The sequence below is a fragment of the Canis lupus genome, chromosome 37 (assembly GCF_011100685.1).
Source record: "Canis lupus familiaris isolate Mischka breed German Shepherd chromosome 37, alternate assembly UU_Cfam_GSD_1.0, whole genome shotgun sequence".
In the NCBI taxonomy this organism is placed as follows: Eukaryota; Metazoa; Chordata; class Mammalia; order Carnivora; family Canidae; genus Canis; species Canis lupus.
The window spans coordinates 20,427,287-20,454,667 of NC_049258.1; the positions used below are offsets into that span (position 1 = coordinate 20,427,287).

The window sequence follows — 27,381 nt, forward strand, 5'->3', positions numbered from 1 at the left end:
TGGTGAATCAAAGACAGAGGCTGTTCCTGTGTTGGATGGAACAATTACCTACAAATATGAAAAATCCCAAGTACCTGTTAAGGGGGCCTTGGAGCAAAAGAATGGTTCCACAAAGCTACAATGTACAAAAAGTTACAAAGATGGGAGTCCTCTACCCAAAGAAGGGCAAAGTTAAGGATAGTTTATATTTATAATGGTCCACATTAATCTGTGTTTATGCATGAACTGATATACTACCCCTACTTCTTTTATTCTGCCTATATGGCAGTGAAGAGTGCCTGGAGTATCCGATGACAATATTACCTGATTACCTACTAAAGTAGCAACACCAAGAAATAACACCAAGCTGTTTATAAGACACTGGAATTGGTACTTTAGTAGAGTTTGAAAGAGAAAGAAGAAGAAGTGAATTAGATATGATACTCCACAACATTTTAACCGAGTAAGGCTGTGTATCTTTTATTATTATCAATTATATATTAGATATTCTATGAGCTAAACATACAAACATGTTTCCTAAAGTCTTTGTATGGATTTAAAACAGTGCCTTTTATACGAGCTATAAATAATTAGAAGGGAAAATTCTAAAATGAAGACAGTTTATGACATTAATGAGAAAACATTTGGTTAATGACTAGACCCTGACCACATTTTTTCAATCTAGTTTAAATGAAAAAAACAGACTTTCTATTCTTGAAGAGTACTAAAATGGAATTGAAAAGGTCATGACCCATTCAGATGTATAAACTGAGTCACCAGAAATACATATAAAAATAGCTACTTTAAAGATACATCACAATTTGAAGGTCAACAATGTGTGGCAGGTATTCCAAGCTCCCCTATGAATGGCTATTAACTTTAAAGAAACTTTCCATAAATAAACATTCATTAACAATAAAACGTCATTGAGTTGCAAGAGGATTTTATTTTGTCCAATCTCCTTGCCTTTACTAGTTGAGTGAATCCCATATTTATAGAACTTGTGGAAATCTGTATAACTATTTAGAAACATTCTTCATGTCAATTTGATGATTTTTCAGAATCAAAATTCAACTCTACTTATAGTAGTAAATATCAAATGAGCAGTAGTAGAGTTGGTATATAATTACTCTTGTGTTTACAAACCAATAATCCTCATGAAAATCACTGCAAATGCAGTGAAATATTGATTAACCTAAATATTCAAGAGGCATGCTCAGGTCCTCTGCATTTTCTTAACTCAGATCATAAAAGGTTTATTAGAAATCCTACAAAAATTGTTGTTAGCATATTTTTAGCCTTAAAAATATGCACACTAAAATTGCACACTATATGCAATTCAACTGAAAAGTCATTAGACTGCTTTAGTTTATATGTTGCTAGAAGAGGGAAGTTACACATTTGAATGGGTGTTACCTTCCTCAATATAATCACTGTGAGATAATGAATACATTATAACTTTGTAGAACTCTTCTTTTAGACCTGCCGTTAACATTACTTAGTGAGCACAGAAGAATAGTCAACTCATTATTTTATAGTCTTTTCCTATTTTTCTTATCAAATACCAAACTTGATCTTTTAAGTTTTCTAGAAAAAAATTTTAAGGTAAAAAACATCTGCACTAGTAACATAAATATTTTTTAAATATGCTGTTTAAAAAGGAAATTAAAAACAAAACCAAAAGTGAACATGTAACTGCAGAGTTGGAATAAGGGTACAGGTTCCAAAGCTGATTTTAATGTGTAACTTCTTGTTATAACTTTTAAGTCTTATGGTCATATCTCAACATTAAATGTTGGTGCACTGAGATACCAAGCATAGTATATTTGAGCAAAACCAGTCTGGGCATCAGAAAGCCTTGGTTTTAGCCTCATAATCCCCTAAATACATAAGGGATAATGGACACATCACTTGTCTGGGGTTTCAGTTTCTTCATGTGTAAATGAGAGATTTGGACTAAAAAGGCTTCACTGTACATTGTATCTCTCATGTTTTAAGCACCTACTAAATAAATTTTCTAAATAATTGATTTAGAAATCTTTTAAATCAAATTCTTTATTGTGATTTATTTCTCTTCCAAAGAGAATCATATTTTAAAACCCTGAGAGCTGTATAATGATTAATATAGCTAATGATTAATATTTTGCTGTATAATATTACTTTGCATTATAGTTAAAGGTATCATCTTTAAATCAATTTTCATATGAAAATTTCTTTCTTACACATAATCTAATTTATGTTTCTTTCTAATTTAAAAGACGTTTTCTCATTTTGCCAAAGGATTTGGGGAGATTTAAATAAGGCCTTCTCATTTGGCTGTGTTTTTTTTTTTTTTTTTTTATGTTACTCAAGTGTCTACAGGTATATATTAAATTAATCTGAGGTTTCTTTCCTCACCCTATTCCATGATTACACATTCCTACCAGCATACCCACCATCCTTGGCTATACTGCATCCTATATATTTCTTTGCAAGAGTTGTAATAATAAAAAAAATTACAGGAAGATGGTAACATCCTCAAACTAGGGAAAGTATTTGCCTACTACAGAGACCCATGGTAGGCAAAGATTGATTGGAAATTGTATTCCAAGAAGTTAACCAGATAAGGTGAAAATGATCCACCTCTATATAAATGCATGAGTACCATTTTATAGTATAAACTCTTAGCTAGCAAACTGTATTACCTGCCCATGGGTATGGTAAAATATGTATAGAAATACAAAAAGATTAAGTTACACAATGAGATTCTCCTATACCTTTTGAACCCTTATCATATTATTGCTATATTAAGAACTGTGGAAACTGAATCCCAAACTTCTTTTCTGATATGCTATTCAGATTTGAAGGCTGGAAGTCAAGACCCAGGCTACTCTCTGCTTTTCAGCAATCCAATACTAGCAGAATTCTGAAAAGGTAGTTTCACCACTGCCACCCCTGAATAAAAAGGAAAGAGAATAGATGTCAGGTAATATCAACATCAGATGTCACAGGCAGTCATCAGGTTATTCTTTCAGCTGCTTACCAGTGTGACTCCTTTTATGTACCATAAGCACATTGGGCCCAATGCAAACCATGCCACAGACGTCACATTTCAGTTTACCATTCGGAAGCCGGATTCCTCCCTCGCCTTGAAGCTCCTGGACTTTCCTGTTGTCAGCCACCTCGCTGCTCTCAATTAGGGGTTCTTCTAGGCCGCTACCTTCATCATGGCCCCTGATCTCATCTTCACGGCTCAGGGGTTTCCTGTCACACTCTTCATCACTCTGCATTTCTAGCTTTACTGAGTTTGCTGTAATTTTAAAAAAGAAATGAAGACATTTTGAATGCAAGTTATGTGTTGTTACCTACATCGCTCTCTTCTCCACCCAGTGCCATTCCTATTAACATTGATGGGAATGCTACATGTACCATCAGCAATGCAATGTGAATACATACTGTGCTCTAAAACGTTTTAGTGACTTTGGCATGAAAGTGAAGAAGGCTCAGAAAATCTCTAGGTAAACAGAATGACATTTTATTTCCTTTTTTTTTAAAGATTTTATTTATTTATTCATGATAGTCACAGAGAGAGAGAGAGAGGCAGAGACACAGGCAGAGGGAGAAGCAGGCTCCATGCACCGGGAGCCCGACGTGGGATTCGATCCCGGGTCTCCAGGATCGCGCCCTGGGCCAAAGGCAGGCGCCAAACCGCTGCGCCACCCAGGGATCCCGACATTTTATTTCTATGTACATTTCTTTCTTTAACTTAGTTATATACTTTTAAAGCAATCTGTAATTCTGGTATTGGCTTTTGAGTTTCCCACTACTGAAACTCAGTATTGTGTTTGAGACCAGATTAGATATTGCTTAACCCACTGAGCCATGCTTCTTAACAATCTTATACACACACATATAAATTACACATACAATCATATAGTATATATGATTATATACAATCACATGTATGACATATATAAAATACACACTAGGGCACCTGGGTGGCTCAGTGGTTGAGAGTCTTGGCTCAGGTCATGATCCCGGGGTCCTGAGATCAAGTCCCAGGACTTCTGCAGGGAGCCTGCTTCACCCTCTGCCTGTATCTCTGCCTCTCTCTGTATATATCTCTCATAAAAATAAAAATCTTAAAAAATAAAAATTAAAAAATACACATTATATATACATATATATGTATATATAAAATACACATTCTGTTTCACATCAGAGTACTTGTATAAACCTGCTTTAGAACTGAGCAAGAGAAACAACTTGGGATCTTAATCTAGCAAATGTCTTAGATATATGAAGGCATACTGTCAAGGCAAATATCCTACAATCAGATTAAAAACATATTCAATGAAGAGCTATATAAATGTAGGGCAGAGGCACAGACCTCACATGCTCTTAAGCTACTCTTTTTTTTATATGAAAAAAAATTCTCTATGGAACACATTAGTCTGCAAATCAAAGTATTCCAACTTTAATCTATGCACACCAAAAAGCAGTGAATGACAGGAATGGCATAGCATGCATGCACGCACTTGTGACTGTTAAGAAATTTAATGCCTTCTGTTTGCTGTTTTTGGATCATCCCACAGAAAAGTTGGAATTTTGTTAGCACAGCCCTCATTCTGGATTGCTGACAAAGTCTTTTCACAAAGCAGAAACAGGCTTTAAATGAATACCAGTTTTTTATCCAGTGATCTTGAAAATTTCTTAAGAAATCCTATCAAAGTTCCTGAGCAAAACAAATTATTTGGTACTACTTGAATGGAGGAAATACATTCATAAAAAGGAAGTAAGTTCTCTTTATTGCAATTTTCTTAGAGAAACCACACATTCTATGATTTGTTATTAGTACTTTAAACAGGTAGTGCTATCAAAATGGCTCTTCCCCAGATCGCCTCCCTGGAACTCCCCTTAGAATAGAGGCAGCGCGGTACAAAATGAGATCACTGCATTTAGTCCAAAGACTGCGGCGTTCACATTTATTAGCAGTACAATCTTGAACTAATTATTTAACCTCTGATTCTTTTGTCTTTTGTTTGCAAAGCAGAAATAAATTCAAATTACAAGATGAAGCTTAAGTAGAATAGTTCAGCTATCATGAGTGAGGATCCTGTAACTAGACTGCCTGGATCTGAATACCAGCTCTGGCATTTACTGGAAGCAGCATCATCTTTTGTAAGATACTTAAGTTCCCGTGAACTTTATAAAATGAGGATGAAAATGGTACCCATTTTCTCAGGCTGATGTGAGCAAATACAGACAACGGGCTTAACTACTGCTTTTCCGGTGACAGTGTTCTATTTTTTCTATAGAGTTTATGAAGATGAGTTATGGTATGTAAACTCCTCTGAGATCTACAAAAGATTATACAGCCTTCTTGGCCCCATTTCTAATAGAATACCTACTACGCGAAGTTTTACCCTATTTACAAATCAATACCACTTTGCTGGTTTTTGAGAAGAGGAGACCCAATATTTTATCCATGTTAGTATCACAAATGTGCTAAAAAATGTGTGGCATCTAGGAGGGGTTCAGGTAGTATTCACAGTGGTGGTTTAGTAAATTAAGAATTTTCTTTATTTAGGATTGTTTTATATGTTTAAAAAATGCATGAGCATGGTGGAGAAAAGTTAAAGGATAAAAAAATGAAGTCCTTTTCTACCCAAAGTTTATCATCCCAAAATTCTGGTCTCAAAAGCAACTATTATCCCCATTTTTAAATTCAGAACTGTGTATGTGTATGTATGTATGTATGTATGGACTGTCTCTCTTTTTATACAAATTGTAGTGTACCTGACCTTAACTTTGCTTTCTTTAAGAATATCTGTTTAAGGGGACCCCTGGGTGGCTCAGCGGTTTAGTGCCTGTCTTTGGCCCAGGGTGCGATCCTGGAGTCCCGGGATCGAGTCCTGCATCGGGCTCCCGGCATGGAGCCTGCTTCTCCCTCTGCCTGTGTCTCTGCCTCTCTCTGTGTCTATCATGAATAAATAAATAAAATCTTAAAAAAAAAAAAACAAAGAATATCTGTTTAAGGGCAGACCAGGTGGCTCAGCAGTTTAGTGCTGCCTTCAGCCCAGGGCGTGATCCTGGAGACTTGGGATCGAGTCCCACATCGGGCTTCTGCATGGAGCCTGCTTCTCCCTCTGCCTCTCTCTTTGTCTCTCTCTCTGTGTCTCTCATGAATAAATAAATAAAATCTGAAAAAAAAAATAGCTGTTTAATTTTTTCCATATCGGTACACAGAAACCCACACTCTTCTTTTTAACAGCTGCATAGAATCTATTTTATCAATATAATTTATTCCTAGGCTTTATCAATAGAGAATTATGATCATATATTGCTATTACAGATATTATTATATAATATCACATTGAACTCTCTCCATCTGATAGATGAAAACTGGTATTTTACTATGGATTTTAATCTATTTTTCTATGGGTGAAATTGAGTATCTATGTCTATTTAATGTTTGGGGTTTGGGGGATTTGGGGGAGCTGTCTATGAAAGCTATTTGCCCATTTTTCTACTAGGTTGTCAGTTTTCTCTCTGTATTTAAATGGCGTTATATGCTAAGGAACTTAGCCCCATGTTTGTTATGTTTTGCAAATATGTCAAATTATCTTATTACTCAAGGGTATTTGGGAGCATGTATACTGATTTTACATTTTGAATTTTAAAGTTTTCAATTATGATTTCTAGACTCTGTATTTTGCTTCCATAAACTTTCCTATACTCCAAGAAATTTTTCCATGTTTTTCCCCCCTGGGAATGAAGATTATTCTAATCAAAGTAAAACACCTAATTTTTACCCTATGTAGTCCCATATTTCATTCAAAGAAAAAGCTAAGAAAACAAATGAAAAGTATGACTTTATTCAGCATGACTTCATATACCAATCTGTGAGCAAGTTGTCCCACACATTAAATAAGTGATGTATTAGAGGTTATAAACTGCACAGCAATGCCATCATTTATATTCCCGAACTGGCCAACATCTGATAAGCTGTATTTAATGAGTGTAAAGTCTACCAGCATTCCATTTCAGGAACTGAAGAAAATGTATCTTAAAAGAATAGGTGTGAGTTTGAAACTATGGGCCTCTTAAATTTTAATTATGAAGAATATGACGATGTTATATTAAATGATCATTTTTCCCTAGTGAGAATATTATAATATGGAGATCAAAACATAATACCTAACATGGGTAAAATGTCATTTAAAAAATTACTGGATATTAAAATTATAGTTAGAGCTCTGTACATATACAGAGGGATATAATTGAAATGAATATCCAAAAAAGTATACATTTGTGAGAATTAAAATACAGAAGAAATGGTAAACTTTAGCAATCTTTTCTCTAACAATATTATACTCTAAGAAATTATGTTTATCCCATTTGAATGTATACACTATTGCTATAGTAAATATAGTAATTTATATTCATTGATATAGTAAATCAATAAATGCAACACATTTTTAGTATATACATATCATAGGTTAAATTTTCCATAAATATGGTGGCCTATGTATAAACAAAATCCCATCCTAATGAATTTTTAGTCTGCCTTACTAAAATTAGGTTGAAATTTAGGATAAAAAGCAATTAGTCTTTGAATTTCAATTGTTAAATAGAAAAAATTTCCTTACTCAAAGAATATAAAATAAATTCCTTCACAATTTATTTTCACTATTTAAGATGTCTCTAAACAGGGGCACTTGGGTGGCTCAGTCAACTAAGTGTCTGTTATAGGTTTAGGTTATGAGCTGAGAGGTCAGGGCTCCTGGAATGGAGCCCCACATCAGGCTCCCTGCTTAGTGGGGAGCTTACTCTTCTCTCTTTTCCCTCTGCTCCTGCAATCTCTTGCTATCTCTGTTTCTCTCAAAAAAAATAAATGTAATCTTTATTTAAAAAAAAGAGGTTTCTAAATAATGCAGAACACTATATTTTAACTCATTAATGGTTAAACGTATATTCAGTAAACTTAAGTATACTCTAAATTACAATTTATGTATCAAAGAGTTGTATTATTATTTGTAGCTATAATATATAAAGCTACTATAACCATTAGTCATTGTATAATATAGTTAACAAATCTCTGAAATTAAATGTTTAATCTTCATTATATGATATTTCTTTTACAGTTTGGTAACAGGAAAACATTCTCATAAATGGGCTAATTTCTACAAAGATTAGAATTTGTGTGAGTGGAATCAAATCTTGTGATTATAATCTCAACACCAAGAATTATTTTTCAAGCTGTTTCCTTGATATGCCTGAATTTTACATTCTTCTTTTCATATCTATAGGAATTTACACACATTATTATATGATGACAAACTATTTAATTAGAACAGTATTTTGTCAGAATAAATTATTAGCAATGAAAAGAGAATGTGAAATAAGATTTTGATTGATCAATTTGTTCTTTGTTATTCAATATAGTCACAAATAACTATAATACATAGATATTTGAACATTTTAATGAACAAAATAAAGATTTTAAATTATGTATTTTTTAAGTTAAAGGAGATAATATGATTTACAGTTTAAAAAAAGGACAAGGACAAGTCAAATTTTAAAGCATTAATGATGACTTGTATGTTTGTGAACATAGGTAAAATAATAGTTAATAAAAAAGATTTTTATGGCCAATTTTACATAGAAGAAGCTTTGAATATATTTCAGGACAAAAAGTACCACACATATCTTAAAGCAAAAAGTTGCTTCAAAATGCAAACAAGTTTGTAAATTTAAAATTCGCCCCCCTCTGCTTCATGCTTTCAAGGTACTACTGCACTTTAGAAGATAGCTTATAGATGTTATGAAAAACACATAGTTTAACTGCCTCCATTTACAGGTGATCACACCAAGGCAGAGAAGTAAAAATACTTACATAGGGCTTATAAGTGACTCCCAGGCTAAGCAATTTTCAATTATAAAAGCCTCTTTAGTAACCATACTAGGCTCTCTACACTCAAAGGCTTCACAATGATCATTGTTTTTGAGATACATAATAGTGAATGGATCAGGTTACACTAGACTTGCCTTTAATTCACTAAGATGGTATTAAATATAGGATAAAAGGATAAGAATAGGGACACCTGGGTAGCTCAGTGGTTGAGCATCTGCCTTTGGCTCAGGTATTGATCCCAGGGTCCTGGGATGGAGTCCCACATAGGGCTCCCCACAGGGAGCCTACTTCTCCCTGTGCCTTTGTCTCTGCCTCTCATGAATAAATAAATAAAATCCTTTTTAAAAAAAAAAGGATAAGAGTATTTACATAGGTAAACAGATACAGATCACTATTTTAAAATTTTTAAAAAGGTAGAAAACCAAATGAGGAAAATTGTTATTTTGTGAAGCTGTTAAAAATTATTTTAATTCAATATATGTCATAATGAAAATTTCCTAGCTAGGAAAGTAATGCAAAGGGATTATGATTTATTTGCTGTATTTGAGGGATATATTTATTAATAATGGACTATAAGTAGGATTTCTAGATTAATTACCATCAAATTAGTGATTTATATCTGTTTGGTTCTAATTATATTTTTCAATTTCTAATTTTTAAAGGAAGTAAATATAATGAGAGTTAAGAGAAATATTTGTGTCACAGTGATGAATAAAAGATAACTAAAACCATTCTTTAATTACTAAATTGGTGGGGGGAGTCTTCCAGGTGTGATATATAAGTGGACTTTTTATATGCTTGGTTTCTGTTGTGTGAGAATTCAAGAGGACACTTAAGGGGTGTTATTGCTTATAAGCATCAATTTCTCCCAGTCTATGCCAGCTACTTGAAATGGTGTTATACACACTAATTGAATCAATATGTCTATCTAATAATCTGTTGAAGTTGCTTCTGAGCTAATACAACTTTCTCTCATTTAAACTATTGAAACAGAAACACCAAACATGATTAAATCCATGTTAACAGCCCAGCAGCTGTTTAAATAATGTGTTAGAAAAACAAACCGCCTTCAAAACTCTGATGTAAAGCACAATTATTTACTAAGAACTTTTCAACCATCTAAACTGAAGTAAAACCACAATAAAAATTATTTTAAGGTATATGCGATCATTTTGTAAAAATTCCCTCAACAAAATTCACCCAATGTGAACTCTTTGTTTCTTGTAACTGTGAATAAATATATGTGTCTTACAAAACAACTCCCTCACATCTTTAAAGTATTCGTTTTATAAATGGTTGGACAAGTCCAGACACTGGTGTCGCTAACTGCAGCTGAGCCATTTGTGGGTAGCATTCTCAGTGTGTACATCACATCACCGCATTTCCTTTTCCTCTGCACCCTCTCTCCTCTCTCTAATATGACATTATGTATTTCTTAAACCTACTAGAGTAACTAGATCAAGACAGTGCTGATATCTGAAATACTGTTATTCTAGGAATACTGTAGTAGAAAGTTTCCCTGTACCTGAGGCAGGAAACCAGGGTCTTTATCTCCTTCTGCTACTTGACTAATTGTGAGACCTTGGAATTTTTTTTTTTTTTTTTTTTTTTTTTATTCAGCAACCTGCATCATCTGAAATATGGGAAAAATAACACTTGATGTTCATGAAAACTGCAGACTGGATAGTCTCTTTACACTAAGGATCTAGGATCCTTTTAATAGTAATATAACAGAAAACTTATTGTAATTCTTCATAATTTTTAAAATATATACTCTATCTCAACTGATACTCAGCAATGAATGATAGGTAGGGCAGTTACAGATAAACAATTGGAGGCATGGTGGTTAAGTGATTTTCCCAAGAAGACAAAGTCAGTAAATTTGTGTTTATCAAATTTATCAACAAGATCTTCAGGCTCTTAGCTAAGCTATTGTTCTGTGACATGATATTGGCTCTCCAATTAAGTAATATCAGCAATATTAGCATTATATTTAGAACAAAAAGATCTTTCAGATACTATGAAACTATGTCCACTGGCTAAAAAAATACTAGGAATTCAAGTCTATGATGACCAAATAAAATAAAATATTTCCATAAAAGTAACTGTTGAATTTATATTTTCTATCAAGTCTAGAATATATATCTCCATTCAAAACAACTACCTCCTAATTTTTATATTTGCTCTGGTACTAAAGGGGGGTTGGTCCATGTTCCTGAAGAATTTGTCAATATACAATCCTCTAACCCACCCCCCCACTTTTTTCCTATATTCCTTGACATGCTATGACTTATCAGTGGTAGGTAAAGATAGCCATTTGAGGAATAAGTCCATATTATCAGTTTTAATCTCTAAACCAACAGTTTATGGTGGATGGCATTTTAGGACTTCCTTTGTGGTCAAATTTTGACAGTTTTGTGTCAATTGCTATAAAGATAAATCATAGCTATGAGCAGCTCATGTAGTATTTCACTTACATTTAAAGGTCTTAAAACAAAAAATACAAAATAAGTGTCCTCTTTACATGAAAAATATAGAAAAAGGGAAGACTTCTGACTCCTTGATGGTCTCCCCCAATGCATGAAATCCTATATAGCATGCCCATCATCAAACCACACACCTTTATAGCCCAGCACAGTGGCATCATTGTAGTCCAAGGATGAAGTTTCAATTTTTGGCAGACCACTTGTTCATGAGAAATGTACAATGTGGAGTAAATAAGCCTACTTTAAATAGAAATACCACAAGCAAAAAACAGTCAACCCCTCTATCCATCCTTTAAATGAATGATTTCATTTGCCAAGTCCTAAAGATTCAGTATCTGCCACTTCTTGCATATCCTTTTTTGCATTTTCATGCATCCTAGAACAAGTTTAAGATCACCTGTAACTGTCTCACCCAAAACAGCTAATTTGTCTCTCTTCTCTCTTTTGCCACTTTCCACTCTTCCAATTCATCCCCCATTATATTCAGTTGTTCAATTAATCGTCCTAAAGCAGAGCTCATATTTCTCTTCAAAATGTCTTCAGTGACCGCCCACTGTCTACAAATTAAATACAAAGGTGCTGGTGTGGAATTTAAGGACACCATCAGCACAGCTCCATCATAGCTCTCAGCCATATGTTCTATTAGTTTCTTAGTTGTTTATACTCTTTGGAATCATGTTCCAGCCATTCTTCCTGGAACACATCCCACACATCTCTACTTTCTTGTTTTTCTTCCTGGCTCCTATTACTATTTTCTAGATTCTCTATTTCTATCAATATTAGCATACCATTCAAGACCACTTATTTGCTATCTTTTTACATGAAGTATTTCCTGAGCATGAAAATACATGCTAGTGATTTTATTAGTGTATTTGCCTTAACTCTACATTCCCTATATTAAAAGATCCTTGAAAAAAAGTGCTATCTTTATTCACAGTTGTAAAACCAGCATACCCTGACATATACCAGGCACTTAGTAATTGTTGAACTATTGCTAATTTACATATTACACTCCTCTTTTTAAGTTACAGAGACCCTGCATAAATTAACCACAGGTGACAAATATATCAATACAGAATTGGGTTTTAAAGACAAAGCATTAAAAAAATAAAAAATAAATAAAAAAAATAAAGACAAAGCATTATCAATATAACATTGATTAAAGGACCACTGTATGACAGGGAAGACGGTTGGTGCATAATATGTGCCTCCCGATTTAATCATGACAACCACTCACCATTAGGATAAGTACCTAATATTATCCTCATTTTACAGATGAGGATGCTCCAATGGAGTGAAGTAACATGTCTAAGTCACACAGCTACTCAGAGCCAAATCTGAGAATAGAACCCAGAACTCACTGATGACAAACTTTTGCTGTTTCCCTTATGTCACCAAAAGCAAAGTGGTTACCAGTGAAGGGGGAGGGGGGGAGGATGTTAATATGTTAATGAAGAGCAGCTCTGAATCAGTATGTGCCATCTGACATGTTTTTTGTGCATGGCTAATACAGGTGTAAGTAGTGTGCCAGTTCTGAGTAAAGAGAAATTTGTCTGAGAGCCTGTTTTGGAAGAAGACCAGCTTATACTGCCAGATTTTCTGAGCATGGATTTTATTTCATATAAGAGCAATCTACTTTGAACTGGTGTTTGGCAACCATCTGTTTAACATAGCTGTGGGAGGTTTGTGAAGCAAATTACATTGGGAAATTATCTCTTTAATAAGGGGAGTACAAATTTTTAACCAAACTTCTGTTAAGAAGTAAAATCATTACTATAAAATCCAGCTGAGTGGGCATATTCCCGAAGGGACCCAACACACTGGATTGCCAGAGGTCACTAAGGACGCTTAAACCAGGTCAGAAGGCAGAGCCGCCGGCACGCTAAAGAGAAACAGATAAGAAATGGAGCAGGGTTTCTATTACAGGGCAACATTAACAGAGGAAAGAACCGAAGCCATGCGACGTACTTTAGCAGCTTTACTGAGTCTCTGAACTGAAGTGACAGAGGAACTCAATAGCTCTTCACGCTCTGGGTTCACATATCCTTGGTTTCCAAAATCTGGTACATACAAGGCTACAGAAATTCTTTCCCTGGTGCTCATCCATAAAAACTTCACTATATGTGTGAAGTAAGAAAGGTTAACATTTGGCTCTGGGAGGCAGGACTGGTCAGTTATAAATGCACAACCAATAAAATATTTCAAGTAGTAACAAAGAGGAGAAAACTCATAGCAGTGATTAAGGAAAATGTATCTGCACAACCACCCAGTAAATTTTAACAGATCAGTGCCAGATATTTATTTTCCATAATGTAACAGCAGCAATTTTTTTTAACAATGCCCTAATGGATAGACACTTTAGATAGTCATACAGATTAAAAGGTGAAAAAAAAAATTGTTTTGCAACATAGGAGGTCCTAGGTGAATAATGGAAATGCTGGATTCAAGTACTTGTGTTTAAGTTCTTTACATGTGTGAACATTAAGTCACGTAATGTCTCCCTGTTTCCTACTGTGTAAAGTGAGGATAACATCCTCTATGTAAAAATCCTGAGACTGGGAAAGCACACAGTCACTTACAGCAGGCAGGATAGCCTGTGCTTAAGAGTATGGGATCTAGATTCAGTGCCCTTGGGTTTAAGGCCAGGTTTTTTTATTTATTAGACATATGACCTTAAGAAACCTCTCTGTCCCATTTTTCTTTTCTATAAAATCAAGATAATACTTGCCTTCTAGGGCTGTTTTGAGTATTTTATACACTTGTATATAAATACCCTTAGAACTATTTTACTTATTAATAGATTTATCAAAATATGAAAGCATATCATAAAGCGTAGGACATCAAACAAATATAAACATAGAAGTATGTGTGCTATAGGGAAGCACAAGGATGGTACAGAAGGCCTCATGAGGGAAGTGCCATTTAAGATAGCACTTACAGGTTGTATATGCTTTACATAATAAAGAGAGAAGACAGATGGCACTCAACATTGGGGGCAATCATAAAGAGAAGACAAGGCATGATACATGTTGGTTTGAGTGACACCATTTTTTTCTGAAATGCATACATTCAATGAGTAACATAAATAGAAATATCCTAAACTCTAAGAGAGTTTAAAATGGAGTGAGACATAAGAGAATTAATGTTTGTAAGGCAGTAATTTCAAAGACAAGTACTGTCAACTTATTAACAGACTGTGTTTCAACAATTACAATATGAAAGAGAAAACTCCTTAGAATTCATTCATTCAGCTATTCAAAATGACTGAGCATCTGTTCTGTACCAGGTACTGCAACGCAGCAGTGAACAAGACAGATATAGTCCCTACTATCATGGCACTTGTGATTTATGCATATATGTATATACATATACACACATATGTACATATATATATGTGTGTGTGTATATATCTTTTTTTACATTGAGCAACTATGCACAGTAAAATATTGTGGTGAGAATTACAATGACTGGTAGGCCCTCCCTCCAGAATGTAACACTACTATAAAATCTCAGTGCAAAATGTAGAGCATAAATAATCAAACACTCTCATAAGATCACTATTTCAAAAGGATAGCTTCTTCTGAATTGTAAGTAGTTACTTTAAGCATGTCATCTATCTGTGAACTGAAGTTTTGATTATTCAATGAGTTGTCTGTCTCCATATCCGGAACATCCGTTAGCCAGCTTTCTAAACCTCATAACTAAAGTATATGAAACATTCTTAAAGTGATGACACAGTTCTATGTATCACAGAGAGCAAATGAGACAGGCTAAATAAAAGGCATACCAACAGCTTTTTTAAAAAAACTTGCAAAGGTAAGTTTTTACATTCGTCAAATGTGAGAGAATTCCTTATTCATTTAAATATACTTCTTTTAAAATACTTGATATTTTCTGGTCAGATCAAAAGTAGAGTAAAATTTATAATAATTGGGTTTTATTTCTCCTATTTCCTTATGATTTAGTGCTGATATCGTACATCTGTCACCTATAATTGGGTGTGTTACCTCCTAGAGACCTAGCTTCCTTAACTGTGAAATGGAGATAACACTACTTATTTGTGTAGATAAAATAATTAAAAGCCTATCTGCCTGAGGCCAAGGCTCTTGAGGTCCCTTGAGTCTGTGATGCCTATGATTCTAGGATGTAACCAGACTATGCTTGAAATATCATGTTTAGGGATCCCTGGGTGGCGCAGCGGTTTGGCGCCTGCCTTTGGCCCGGGGCGTGATCCTGGAGACCCGGGATCGAATCCCACATCGGGCTCCCGGTGCATGGAGCCTGCTTCTCCCTCTGCCTGTGTCTCTGCCTCTCTGTCTCTCTCTGTGTGACTATCATGAATAAATAAATAAAATCTTTAAAAAAAAAAAAAAAAAGAAATATCATGTTTAAAAAAATTGTGTAATTTGTAATAATTGTTAGCTACTTAGTATCTCAATAGAAATTTCTTTATACAAAAAGCCTGACTGATTTCTTGGCTGATCAGAATGATGTCAAGAAGCTTACCCCTTTTTCTACAAGTTTTCTTCTATAAATTTTACAGTTTTAGGTCTTAAATTTAAGTCTTTAACCCATTGTGAGTTGATTTTTGTGTTTGGTGTAAGATATGGGTTTCATCTCAGTTTCATTCTTTTGCATGTGGCTGTCCAGTTTTCTCAGTATCATTTACTGAAGAGACTATACTTTCCCTATATGTGTTCTTGGCTCCTTTGATGTAAATTAATAGACCACATATGCATGGATTGATCTCCGGGTTCTCTATTCTGTTATATTCATCTATACATCTATTTTTTATGCCAACACCATACAGTTTTGATTACTAGAGCTTTGTAACATAGTTTGAAATCAAGAAGCATGAACAAGACAAAACTTTGTTCTTTTTTCTCAAAGGCTGTTTTGGCTATTTAGGGTCTTTTGTGGTTCCATACAAAATTTAGGATTGTTTTTTCTATTTCCATGAAAAACATCACTGGAATTTGGATTGAAATTGCATTGCATCTATATACTGTTTTGGGTAGAACGAACATTTTAACAATACTAATTGTTCCAAACTATCAACATGGAATAGCTTTTCATTTATTTATGTCTTCTTCAGTCTCTTGCAGTTTTTAATGTACAAATCTTTTTCTCTCCTTGGTTAATTTAAATTTTTCCCTAGGTATCTTTTTCTTTTTGATGCAACTGCAAATGAGATTGTTTTCTTAATGTTTCTGATAGTCTGAGGTCAGCATATAGAAACATGACTGATTTTTATATATTGATTCTGTACCCTGCAACTACACTGAATTTGGTGGTTAGTTCTAACAGTTTTTTGATGGATGTCCTTAGGCTTTTCTAAATCATGTATATAATATGTCATCTGCAGCTAAAGTCTGTAGTTTACTTCCTTTCTGAATTAGATGCCTTTTATTCCCACCCTTTTCTTTTCGTACAAAAACCACGGTAAGAAAACAACCTAAGGTGTCCAGCAATGAATAAATGGATAAGGATGTGTTACATACATACAAACATAAACACATAGCCACACACATTGGAATATTATTCAGCCATGAGAAAGAAGGAAATTCTGTTGTTTATAACAACATTGATAGACACTGAGGGCATTATGCTAACTAAAGTATGCCAACAAGAGAAAGACAAATACTGCAAGTTATCATTTACATGTGGAGTCTAAGAACAAGTCAAAGTCATATTACAAGGAGTAGAAAAGTATGCTACCAGGGACTGGAGGATGAGAGAAAGAAGGAGTGGCTGGTAAAAGGGTACAAACTTTCAGCTATGAGGGACTCCTAGGTGGCTCAGCGGTTTAGCGCCTGCCTTCGGCCCAGGGCCTGATCCTGGAGACCTGGGATGGAGTCCCACATAAGGCTCTCTGCATGGAGCCTGCTTCTCCCTCTGCCTGTGTCTCTGCTTCTACTCTCTCTATGTCTCATGAAAAAAAATAAATAAAATCTTAAAACAAACTTTCAGCTAGATTTATAAGGTTTGAGAACCTAACGTATAATGTGGTGACTACTGTTAACTCTGGACTGTATAACTGAAATTTAATGAGTTTTAGAACATAAATGTTCTCACACACAAAAGACAAATATGTGAGGTGATAGATGTGTTAATTAACTAGATGGGAGGATTCCTTTCACAATGTATACATCAAATCATCACAATGTATACTTTAAATATAATTTCATTTGTCAATTATACTCTAATAGAGCTGAAAAACTTCAGGAAGCACTTAAAAATGAATATAATTCTTTTATACCAAATCTTTTCCTCGTTTGGGGTTCAGATAAAGATCAATTTTAGATCATAGAGTTTAAAACTCTGGCTTAAAAACAGCATTCCTAAATCCATGTCCTAACATATTTCTGAAGGTCATAGGTAAGGGCATGTTTAAACGTTCATGTACATTTATACATATAAACAGTACATACACTGGAAACCTAGTTGGTATCTGTTGAGAAGGGTCTTTATTAAGCATTAAATGTTAGCTGTTTAAGCAAAAGATAGTGCAGTTTGATTAATGTGCCATCCTCATGTGTTTCCTTCAGTTGAATTTTGGCTGGCATGGGGGGGGGGTGGAAGCAAAACAAACAGAACATACTCAAAACTTAAAAAACGAACAAAAAAAAGAGTGCTACAACTTCATAAAAAGCATAAAGTCCTTGACTCAAATAATGTTATGAAGACTCTTCTGAATTTTTCCTTTTTTCTACTTTGTCCCTGTCAGGATGTGAACCCTGCCATTATGTATGGCTTGCGGCTGTTTGCACGTTTCCTCCCCATCTGGGAGTAAGAGGCAAATTGCAGGTTTCCAGGGAGGGGGAATGCACGCACTCAGGGTAGGGACTGCCTCAGCACTTCGCATGAACGGACTGTGCCAAGCCCAGTGATACTAGCTACCTTGCTCCCAGCAACAACTGGCCACCAGGTTTTGTACTTTAAGTTACTGCAAAAACACAAGTTGCTACTTTCAGAAGCCTGGAGTCTTTCTTTGCTTGAAGACAGACAAGAACCATTAAAAGTCATTTTACTTTTTTTCCACCTTCAAAAAATGAATGAAATTATTTCAGAGGCACAAGAATACCCAAATCTACATTTTTGTCACATTCATCTCAAAGTTCACTGTCCTCTTCCACATCCCAAGTACGTTGCCTTTTTTCAAAGCAGTACATGCTTACTAAAAGCACTTCATTCCGTGGGAGCTGTCAGCAATTACTGCAATGAACTTTAAATCTTTTTCCTCTAACCACTGTAGTATTCTAGAAATAATGACACAACTTCTCCCGGTTTTAAAATGTCAAGCTGACCACTCAGAAATTTAAGCTAGGTTTTTCCAGGGAGGCCCAAATGATAAGACATTTTATAAGTCTTCCATTTTATCTCCTGTTCCATTACTATAGTTCCTAACACCTTCACAGTGTAGCAACACCTTCTGGGACAAGCTGAAACTAAAACAAACCACAAAAGCTGCTACCTTAACAAAGTTAACAATATGTGCCTGGCAAGAGTAAACTACATTTTTTTTTTATCTGACACTATCTTTTGAATTAATTTTACTTTCTTCCTCACAGTGCTATTTCTAAATAGTTTAAACCTATTGCATAACTAATTTACCTAGTGGCAAGATAGCTTTTTGTAATTATGCAATGATGTTTTAAAAAAGATATTACCCAGTACATTCTACTATTTTCATGCATTTTAGGATTAAATTTATTTTCAAATATCTAGTTCAACTTTTATACACACAGAGGGAAAAAAATCTCTCTCCAGAATTTGAATTAATTTAATTAAACTAATGAAGCTTTACATTCTAAGCTGACACCAGAATTACCAGATTTATAAGGTTAATAGGAATATAATAAAATCTTGATATAGTTTTTCAGATAATATAGAAAGCATAAGACTTATAATTTTAACTACGCTCAATTTTGGCAAAGAAAGGTGCATTATTTAAGAAAGAGCCATGCAGAGATCAAGTAAGGTTTAAATGGCATGCGTATCTTCGAGCATACAAAGGAAAAACAAATTAAGGCAAGGGATCCTGATAAATCACTTTTACCAACAGAAAACTTAGCATCTCCCTTCAGATATTAAAACTCTTGTTACTGCTTCCATCAAATATTTAGTGTAGGCTTGGGAAGGCACTGGGTTGTACTCCAAGATCAGAGAATTCGCTGGCTTTCATGATGTTGCTTTCACATCATCACTTTCCCATAAAAGTGGATAAATAAGCAAATCCATTCACATTCACTCAGTACACATTTATAGGATGCAATCTATACACTGGATACACTGCTAAGTGTTGGAGACACAAGGGTGAACAAGACAAGCATGGGTTATAGTCTGGTTAAAGATGGAGATGATAAAAAAAATTAAAAGAAAAAAAAAAAAGATGGAGATGATCCCAATAATGCAGGTGGTTCTCTGACAGGGAGCATCGGGGAATACATGTCTCAGTGACACAATATACAGAATCTTAGAGAAAGAAAAAGAAAAGGATAGGAAAACCAATGATAGGATCTAGTCTCTCAAAATAGCACCACTAACCAAGAATCAAGGATCTTAAAGGTGAAATCCAGTGTCAATGTGGCCACAGGAATGTATTAATTATATAAACTGGGCCAGTTTAAAATGGCTAGCAATGGAAAGAATAGGTGAAAAGATAGGGAGAAGTACCAAAATTTAGTGAACTTCCATTTTATCAAATATACTTCAACATCAGCCATTTGATTCCCAATTTTTTCTGGTAGGTATCAGTTTTGTTTTATAAAAAAGGAAGCTGAGGATATGGACCACATGATAAAGCTGAATAATACCATGACTCTGAGCCAGTCAAATACCCTCATAATAAATTGACTACAAAGGAAACCAAATGAGGAAAAAATCCAACTTCTACAAATATGTGAATTCAAAGTTCATTTTCTACTGATGGTGTCATCTTAAGGCATTCATATTTTACTAGGTACTATGCAAATATTTATTGGTAACTGACCTCAGAGTAATACAGAATAAAGATCTACATCAAGCAAAATACAAACTCACTAAGTAGCATGCAAAAGAGTGAAAAGCAACATAATAAATATAAAAGTACAAAGAATTTGCAGAGAAATGGAACTGAAAGAAATAAATGGGTCTAACCACTAGATCTTTATGACTGATTTTAAGGTGGCAAAAGTCTGAGTGTTCATTCACTCCAAAAAAATGTCTGGGGTACAACTGTTGTAGCAGATACTCTACTAAGCAATAAAGATATAGTGACAATCAAATCAGACATAGTCATTACTTTCATATTCTGCTCATTTCTGGTGGAGACAAAGGGAGATGACAACCTTGCAAGAGCCTATTTGTATGAAAGGAAGAGGCAGTAGAAAGGCAAAGAATGTGAAACAAGAAAGGCTCAGAGCAATTCCCTAAAATTCCTATAATTAAGAACTTGTAGCCCTACCACATAGCCCTTTATCAGAAATAACTTCATTTCATTAATGTTTTATTAATTTGAATTTTTGTTCTTTGTAGGTAAATAACAGAGCAAAATATTTACTGTTGGAAATATACATGTAAGTATCAGCTGACATTCTCACTAATAATTCCTAGATTGTCTCCATCAAAAATAAAAATAAAAGTAGCTAACTGCTGGTTTTTTGGGGGTTTTGTTTTGTTTTGTTTTTTACTGTGAAGGTAGCTCCATCATGTGAGTGAACCCTGAAAAAAAATAAAACATATACACACACAAAATTTGAATGAAACTCTAAAATGCAACCTCTTCAACCCATTATATTCACCATCATTAGATATAAGATTGCTCTGACAAGTAATAGAACATTTGGTCAAAAAGTAATAGCTTGGTTAAAATTTCTAGGTGCTGATGATAATAGTTGCAAGCTTTCACTATGCTGCCATATTATCAGTCTTAATGAAATTCACTTGTCAGTTCCATTTTGGAACAGTGAATGCTTGCACTGCATGACAAGGGTAAAATTAAAATCTCTTTTCCTAATCAAATCAGCTAACAATGAAAAATAAAAAGAAGTAACTCAGAAATTTCTGTCACTAATTGGTCAAAAAAGATTAGCCTTCAGATTCCTTTTGTTTGTTTGTTTGTTTCCACTGGTGATCTCTTCAAATATTACTAGTTAGCTGCTTCTTTTAAGCTGTCTCCAGCAAGTATATTGAGTAAAACGAGTCAAAAATATGTCAGTAAGGCAAAATACAGTGGTAAAGGATTTATTTCTACCCCAGCTGCGGGTTTGATTATGATTATCATTCATTGGGTATTGAACACATAGTGTTGGGAATATGCCACTGAGCAGTTCACTGTAAAATAGAGAAGGCAAAGATACTCTACATATCTTGACTTTAATTATGAATTCCTATAAGGCTTAGTGAATTTCAACAGTCTCACAAGTAAGCCTAATAAGAGAAGAGGTGATATTTATCTTTTAAATCTCATTTGCAGGGCATCTTATCAAGCCTAGAGACTTGATTAGAGATTTCGTATTTCTACTGTTCTTATTTTAAGCCTTTGCTGAAAAGTGCTAAGCATGGCAACCCAATAAAAACTAAGTATATCCTAGAAGATGAAATGAAAATTCAACTCAAAAAAAAAAAAAAAAAAAAAAAAAAAAAAAAAAAAGAAAATTCAACTCAAATGACACATGAGCCTGATGAAGTATAGGCAATGAAACCCACCCAGCTGGACCCTGAATTTATTCTCCATTCTGTAAATTTTATGCTACTTCGTGTTGTTCTATACTCTCAATGTCCAATTTTTAACTTATTAATCCATTTAATAATACATATATTTAACAAATATTATAATATTACCACCTGGTACAAGTGCACAATTGTCCTGGCTACAAGAAGGCAGAAGTTTTAAAGGAATGGATGTAAATATTTTCCTTAAAAACCTTAAAATCTACTTAAGCAATACATCGTAAGTCCATTACACTTTGTGATTTAGGAGAAATACCAAAATAAAGTCTATTTTTTTCATTCCTTGAGAAACATCATAAATGAAGATTAATAAAGAAAATCAATGTAAAAAAAAAAAAAAAAAAAAAAAAAAAAAAAGAAAATCAATGTAATTAATGTGGTCCTAGGAAATGATATACAATAAACCAACCACAAAATTAGAAGATGCTTGGATTCTTTTGGTTAATAATAGACTTCAATGAGTAAAAATAAACATTATATATCAGTTTCCCAATGAGTAAAATGGAAATAAACTAACTCCATATTTATCACAGAATAACTCTATAAAAGTCAAACAGAAAAACATTTCCAGGGAAGTATTATACAAATATTTTCTCATAATGATAAAAATTTTTAGAGTTATGACAGAGAATTATTCAAAGCTTGATAGGTAACTGATAGCATGTTATATCCTTGAAGGGTATACATCTTATACCACAAGAAAAGTAGCAGAAAAATCAACGTACACTTATACCTTTCCAAAATACAAACTTCATATTAAATATGTAAAGTTCAAATCAGGGAAGTGAAAGCCACATTAACATCTAAGAAAACAAAAGTCTGTACAAACTTATATATAATGTAAATTAAATTCAAAAAGATGTAAAGAACCATCTCTAAAAATCTGGAAATTGAGAAAAAGTAAATTTCAATTTCATTTATTAATCCTTGGGCCTCAGAAACATGTACCCATTTGACCCAATTTCCACAATCATATTTCCCCAGTCTCTTGAATGTATATATTTTTATATCCTCTTAAACTTAAAAACATAACAATATTTTCCTTTATTTTGTTGCAAATGTCCAGAGCATTGACCTAAACATTAGACTAATTAATAGCATAGCAAAAGAGTAAGAAAACAAGAACTCTGATGAGACAGATCCATCTGAAATTAAAAACAAGAACACACACAGACACACACAAAGAAACAAGAACACAGTATTTGTTTCTCCTATGTTCCCTTCACTGGTAATCCAATATAAAGGTAAATCTAAAGGAATAAAATTATTCTGATATAAACATTATATATACAAATATTTATGTCAAAGATTAAAATTCAGACTGAACATTATATAGAAATCACAGAAGCAAAATAAAACTCTTAAATCCAATAGACCACTTATGCTTTCATAATTTCGTGTGTGTGTGTGTGTGTGTGTGTGTGTGTGTGTGTGTGTGTAAGACTGGCATAGCATTAATGAATGCAAAGAAGCAATGTTTTAAATTTCACTTGGAATGTAGATTCTGTGCTGTACATCAATATTTACAAAGTTTTGCTATAGTAATAGTATACTAAATTTTCTGAAGTTATTATAATTACCCCCCAAAACCTCAAACCTTCCCCTTGTATAGTCTGCAAAAATCTCATTATTAATATGATATAGAAAACTATTATTATAATTATAGTTATAAGTATTACAAATTATTCTCTCTAAATATAAGCCTAATTTAGTTGGCTTTTTTTTTTTTTTTTTTTTTTTTTGAGAGTGTGAGAGAGTGGTGGGGAGGGGTAGAGGGACAGAGAGAGAGAGAATCTTAGGCAGGCTCCCTGTCCAGCAAGGAGCCAGATGCGTGGCTCAATCTCAGGATTCTGATATCATGACTTGAGCCAAAATCAAGAGTCGGACATTTACCTGACTGAGCCACTCACACCTCCCCCTTTTTTTGAACTCCAAGTACAAACTTTATTCCTATTACAAAGATACAATGAAATAGCAGTTGTCTTCTTAAAACTGACTTTTAGTGATTTGAATTATGAGCATGGTTTTCCAGGAAACAATCCGAAAATGGCATACAAATTAACTGTTTCTCAGCCATCTACTGTACTGAAACCCTATTATTAACATGACTTAGTCTCACCTAAAGAGAAACGCTTAAGTCCATACCACCGTAATTTTGTTCAGTTAAAGTCTGCTGGCTTCATATAGCCTTTTCAGTATTTTAACATATGTTTCATTCCCATTCATCACCATTAAATATAAAATAGAAAATCCCACTGAGAAAAGTTTTCTAAATGTTGTACCATGTATTACTGAAATAATCTATTGGAAAATGCTATATGTGTTTATATTCATTAGCAAAATGGTCATTTAAATTTTTAAGCATATCAGCAGAAATATTTAAGATTAACCAAGAAATAGGTAAAAAGGTCAAGTATGTTTGGGTTGCACTCAGTAGAAAAAATATAATATCTTATGCTATATGTGAATTCAAAGGTAGATATTATTATAGTATCATTAGTATAAATTTATTTTTTAAGTGACACACAATTTGCTATGGATGTTATCTAAATACATGTTTATCAATTTGTATTTGTCATTTGAGAATTCTAGTACAAATATTGCTTTTCTGAGGTAGTATGAAAATCTTAAGAAAATACAACTAGGTAAGCAGCACACCTGGGTGGCTCAGTCAGTTAAGATTCCAACTCTTAATTTTGGCTCAGGTCATGATCTCAGGGTCGTGGGTTTGAGCTCCACAATTCTCTTTTTCTCTCAAAAATAAATAAATAAATAAATAAATAAATAAACAAACAAACAAACAAATAAATAAATAAATAAATAAATAAAATACAACTAGTTATCCTCAAGGGAAACATTTCATTAATTTTTCACTAACTGATGCTATATGCTGACACAATACCCATTAACTAATTTATACTAAACACACTAAGCATATATATATTGCTCATCCTTGTTTAGGTGAAAAAAATGCACATTAACATTTTCATGTGACTTCTATCTTTGTATAATTCAAGTACTGATATGCAACCTAAAGTATATGGAAATAAGATTCATGATCTTTCTTCACTTTAGATGAAAATTATCAAAGGACCCATGGGCATAAAATACTCACAAACAAACACTGAGAACCACCACCCAGACACTGGACTCTATCAAATTTAGGTTAATGGAACGCAGCAAAGACCAAAGTGGATGTGGCATCACAGCAACTCATATACAGATATTAAAACACACACACTAATAACTATGGTTTTTAAAAAATAACATGGGGTTTTTTCCTAACCCTTTTCTATACATCAAATCACTTAAACTAAAACTGGACTTTTGTAAACAGGCAGGAAAAATGACAAATTAAGCCTCCTATAACCCCATTACAAAACCTGAAATTTCTGCAAGGATGAAGTTGTCCCATGGATTACCACATAGTTTTTCCCTTACATAGAAAAATCTACTTAGAGCTATTTCATTTGTTCCAAAACACTAAAATAGGAAAAAGGTTCCTAATATATAATGTCATTTCTGAAAAATTAACAATAATAAAATCCCTAAATACAAGATATAAACAAGATATGAATAAGACACAGAAGTATTTATGTAAGTACTGAGCACTAACGTGCTCCAAGTGCTACTGGAGCTCCAAGACAGAAGTATTTGGAGGCAAATAATGTATATCAGGCATATAATGCTTATGTGAAAATTACGTATGATGGCTTGCAATGTAGTTATATTGATATAGCACTTGTATTTTGTCCCCTATTTAAAGTAAAGTAGATAATGTATGTGAAGTTCTTTTTAACTCTAAAAGCCAAATGCATGTAATAACTATGGTTATTATGATATATTGGAATTAAATATTGGATATATCAATTGGATACTGTCACTTCCTTATACTCAACACTACGGAATGGTTATTCGTTTTCAATTATTCAGGAAAATTTCTGTATGTTATCTTAAATTAAAGCTTGAAAGAGATCCCACTTCTGTATCTAAACTCTACAATTCACTATAAAAAAAACAAAGTGTATGAACTTAGAAAATCGGGAGGCATATAACTAATGTACAAATCATTTCAAGAAAAATCCTGGTTATCACAGAATTAAATACTGTTACACGTTAGCACAAATCTACCAAAAGGACTATGGAACATCTTTATACAGGCTGTTTTAAAAATGACACAAATTTCCATCTTACCTATGTGAGATTCACCAAGTCTGGTATATGTAAGGGAAGGGAGGAGAAATGTGTGGGAAATATCAGAAAGGGAGACAGAACACAAAGACTCCTAACTCTGGGAAACGAACGAGGAGAGGGCTTATTTTAATGACTTCCCAGGGACTTAATTCTTCATTTCAAGAATTTCAACATGAAAATGAATATCAGAATGGAAGACAAATATGTATACTAATTGTCATTTTTTTGCATTAGTGTTTCTTAAAATGTACTCCTGAAGAGCACAAACATTCCATATGTTAAGTTGAAGTATTCCACAGCTAAAGTAAAGTAGTACTGTTTTTTCTCATCTCAGAAAGTCAATTACTAGAATTTTCCAAAGCTAAACTTTGTGTAAAAGTTTTATTAAGTTGCCATTAACTATATCTTATCTATATCTTATCTATAGTGCATGCTGGTGAACAATAAAATGAATGAAAATAACAAATGAACATGATCTTTGTAGGACAACATCTTACATGGTAAATACTAACTTCTGAAAAATATCAGCAGTTTGATATGAAAGGACAAGCCCATCATAGTTGAGGTTAACTCTATTAAAAAAACGCAAATAGTGCATTTTTTTTTTTTTTTTTGGTTTTTAGTTTCTCTTTTTTATTTTGAACGGTGATCTGAAGGAGTACCTACTAGTAACAAAATCTATACATAAACCACCATCATAGATTTCTTTCATATTACTAGAGGGGAAGCTCATGCTGTCCCACCACAATTAGGCAGAGTATGTTTGTCAGTCTAAATAAAACTGTATAAAAAAATAACAACAAGATAAAAAACAAAAAAACAAACAAAAAAACAAAACCTTTTTTTCTTTACTTTTGAATACAATGGGCAAAGTTTGCCATCTCCTTATTTTTTTCAGCTACTTCCATTTTTTCCAAAGTATTCACCTAATTTGTACCCATGTTTTTCTGCTCTCCATTTTAACATCCAATTTGTCCTTTCCATAGCATATCCTAAATGAACAACACTCTGTATATGCTATCCTGTCACCTGCCCCCATTAAAATTCACTGATCATTTCACCCATTCCTTGGAACTGTGACAAAAGCTTTTAAGAAACAAATTACCTAATATG

At 33.6% G+C, this 27,381-nt stretch overlaps 1 protein-coding gene and 1 long non-coding RNA gene across 19 annotated transcripts in view; one reads left to right on the forward strand and one right to left on the reverse strand.

Moving 5' to 3' along the window:
- IKZF2 (IKAROS family zinc finger 2) overlaps positions 1-27,381 on the reverse strand; it is a 154,738-nt gene that overhangs the window by 53,871 nt on the left and 73,486 nt on the right. For 16 of the 18 annotated variants that reach the window (XM_038585662.1, XM_038585661.1, XM_038585666.1 and 13 more), the window contains one exon: positions 3,002-3,268. In XM_038585662.1, the coding sequence (XP_038441590.1) occupies positions 3,002-3,268 (267 nt within the window). The remainder of the gene's footprint in view (positions 1-3,001; positions 3,269-27,381) is intronic. The other 2 variants (XM_038585667.1, XM_038585668.1) reach the window with 1 other exon arrangement.
- The window catches only part of LOC111094317, an 80,837-nt gene that overhangs the window by 46,061 nt on the left and 7,395 nt on the right, over positions 1-27,381 (forward strand). Inside the window, exons 3-4 of the long non-coding RNA XR_005385359.1 lie at positions 20,878-20,918; positions 26,696-26,768. This is a non-coding gene — a long non-coding RNA (uncharacterized LOC111094317). The remainder of the gene's footprint in view (positions 1-20,877; positions 20,919-26,695; positions 26,769-27,381) is intronic.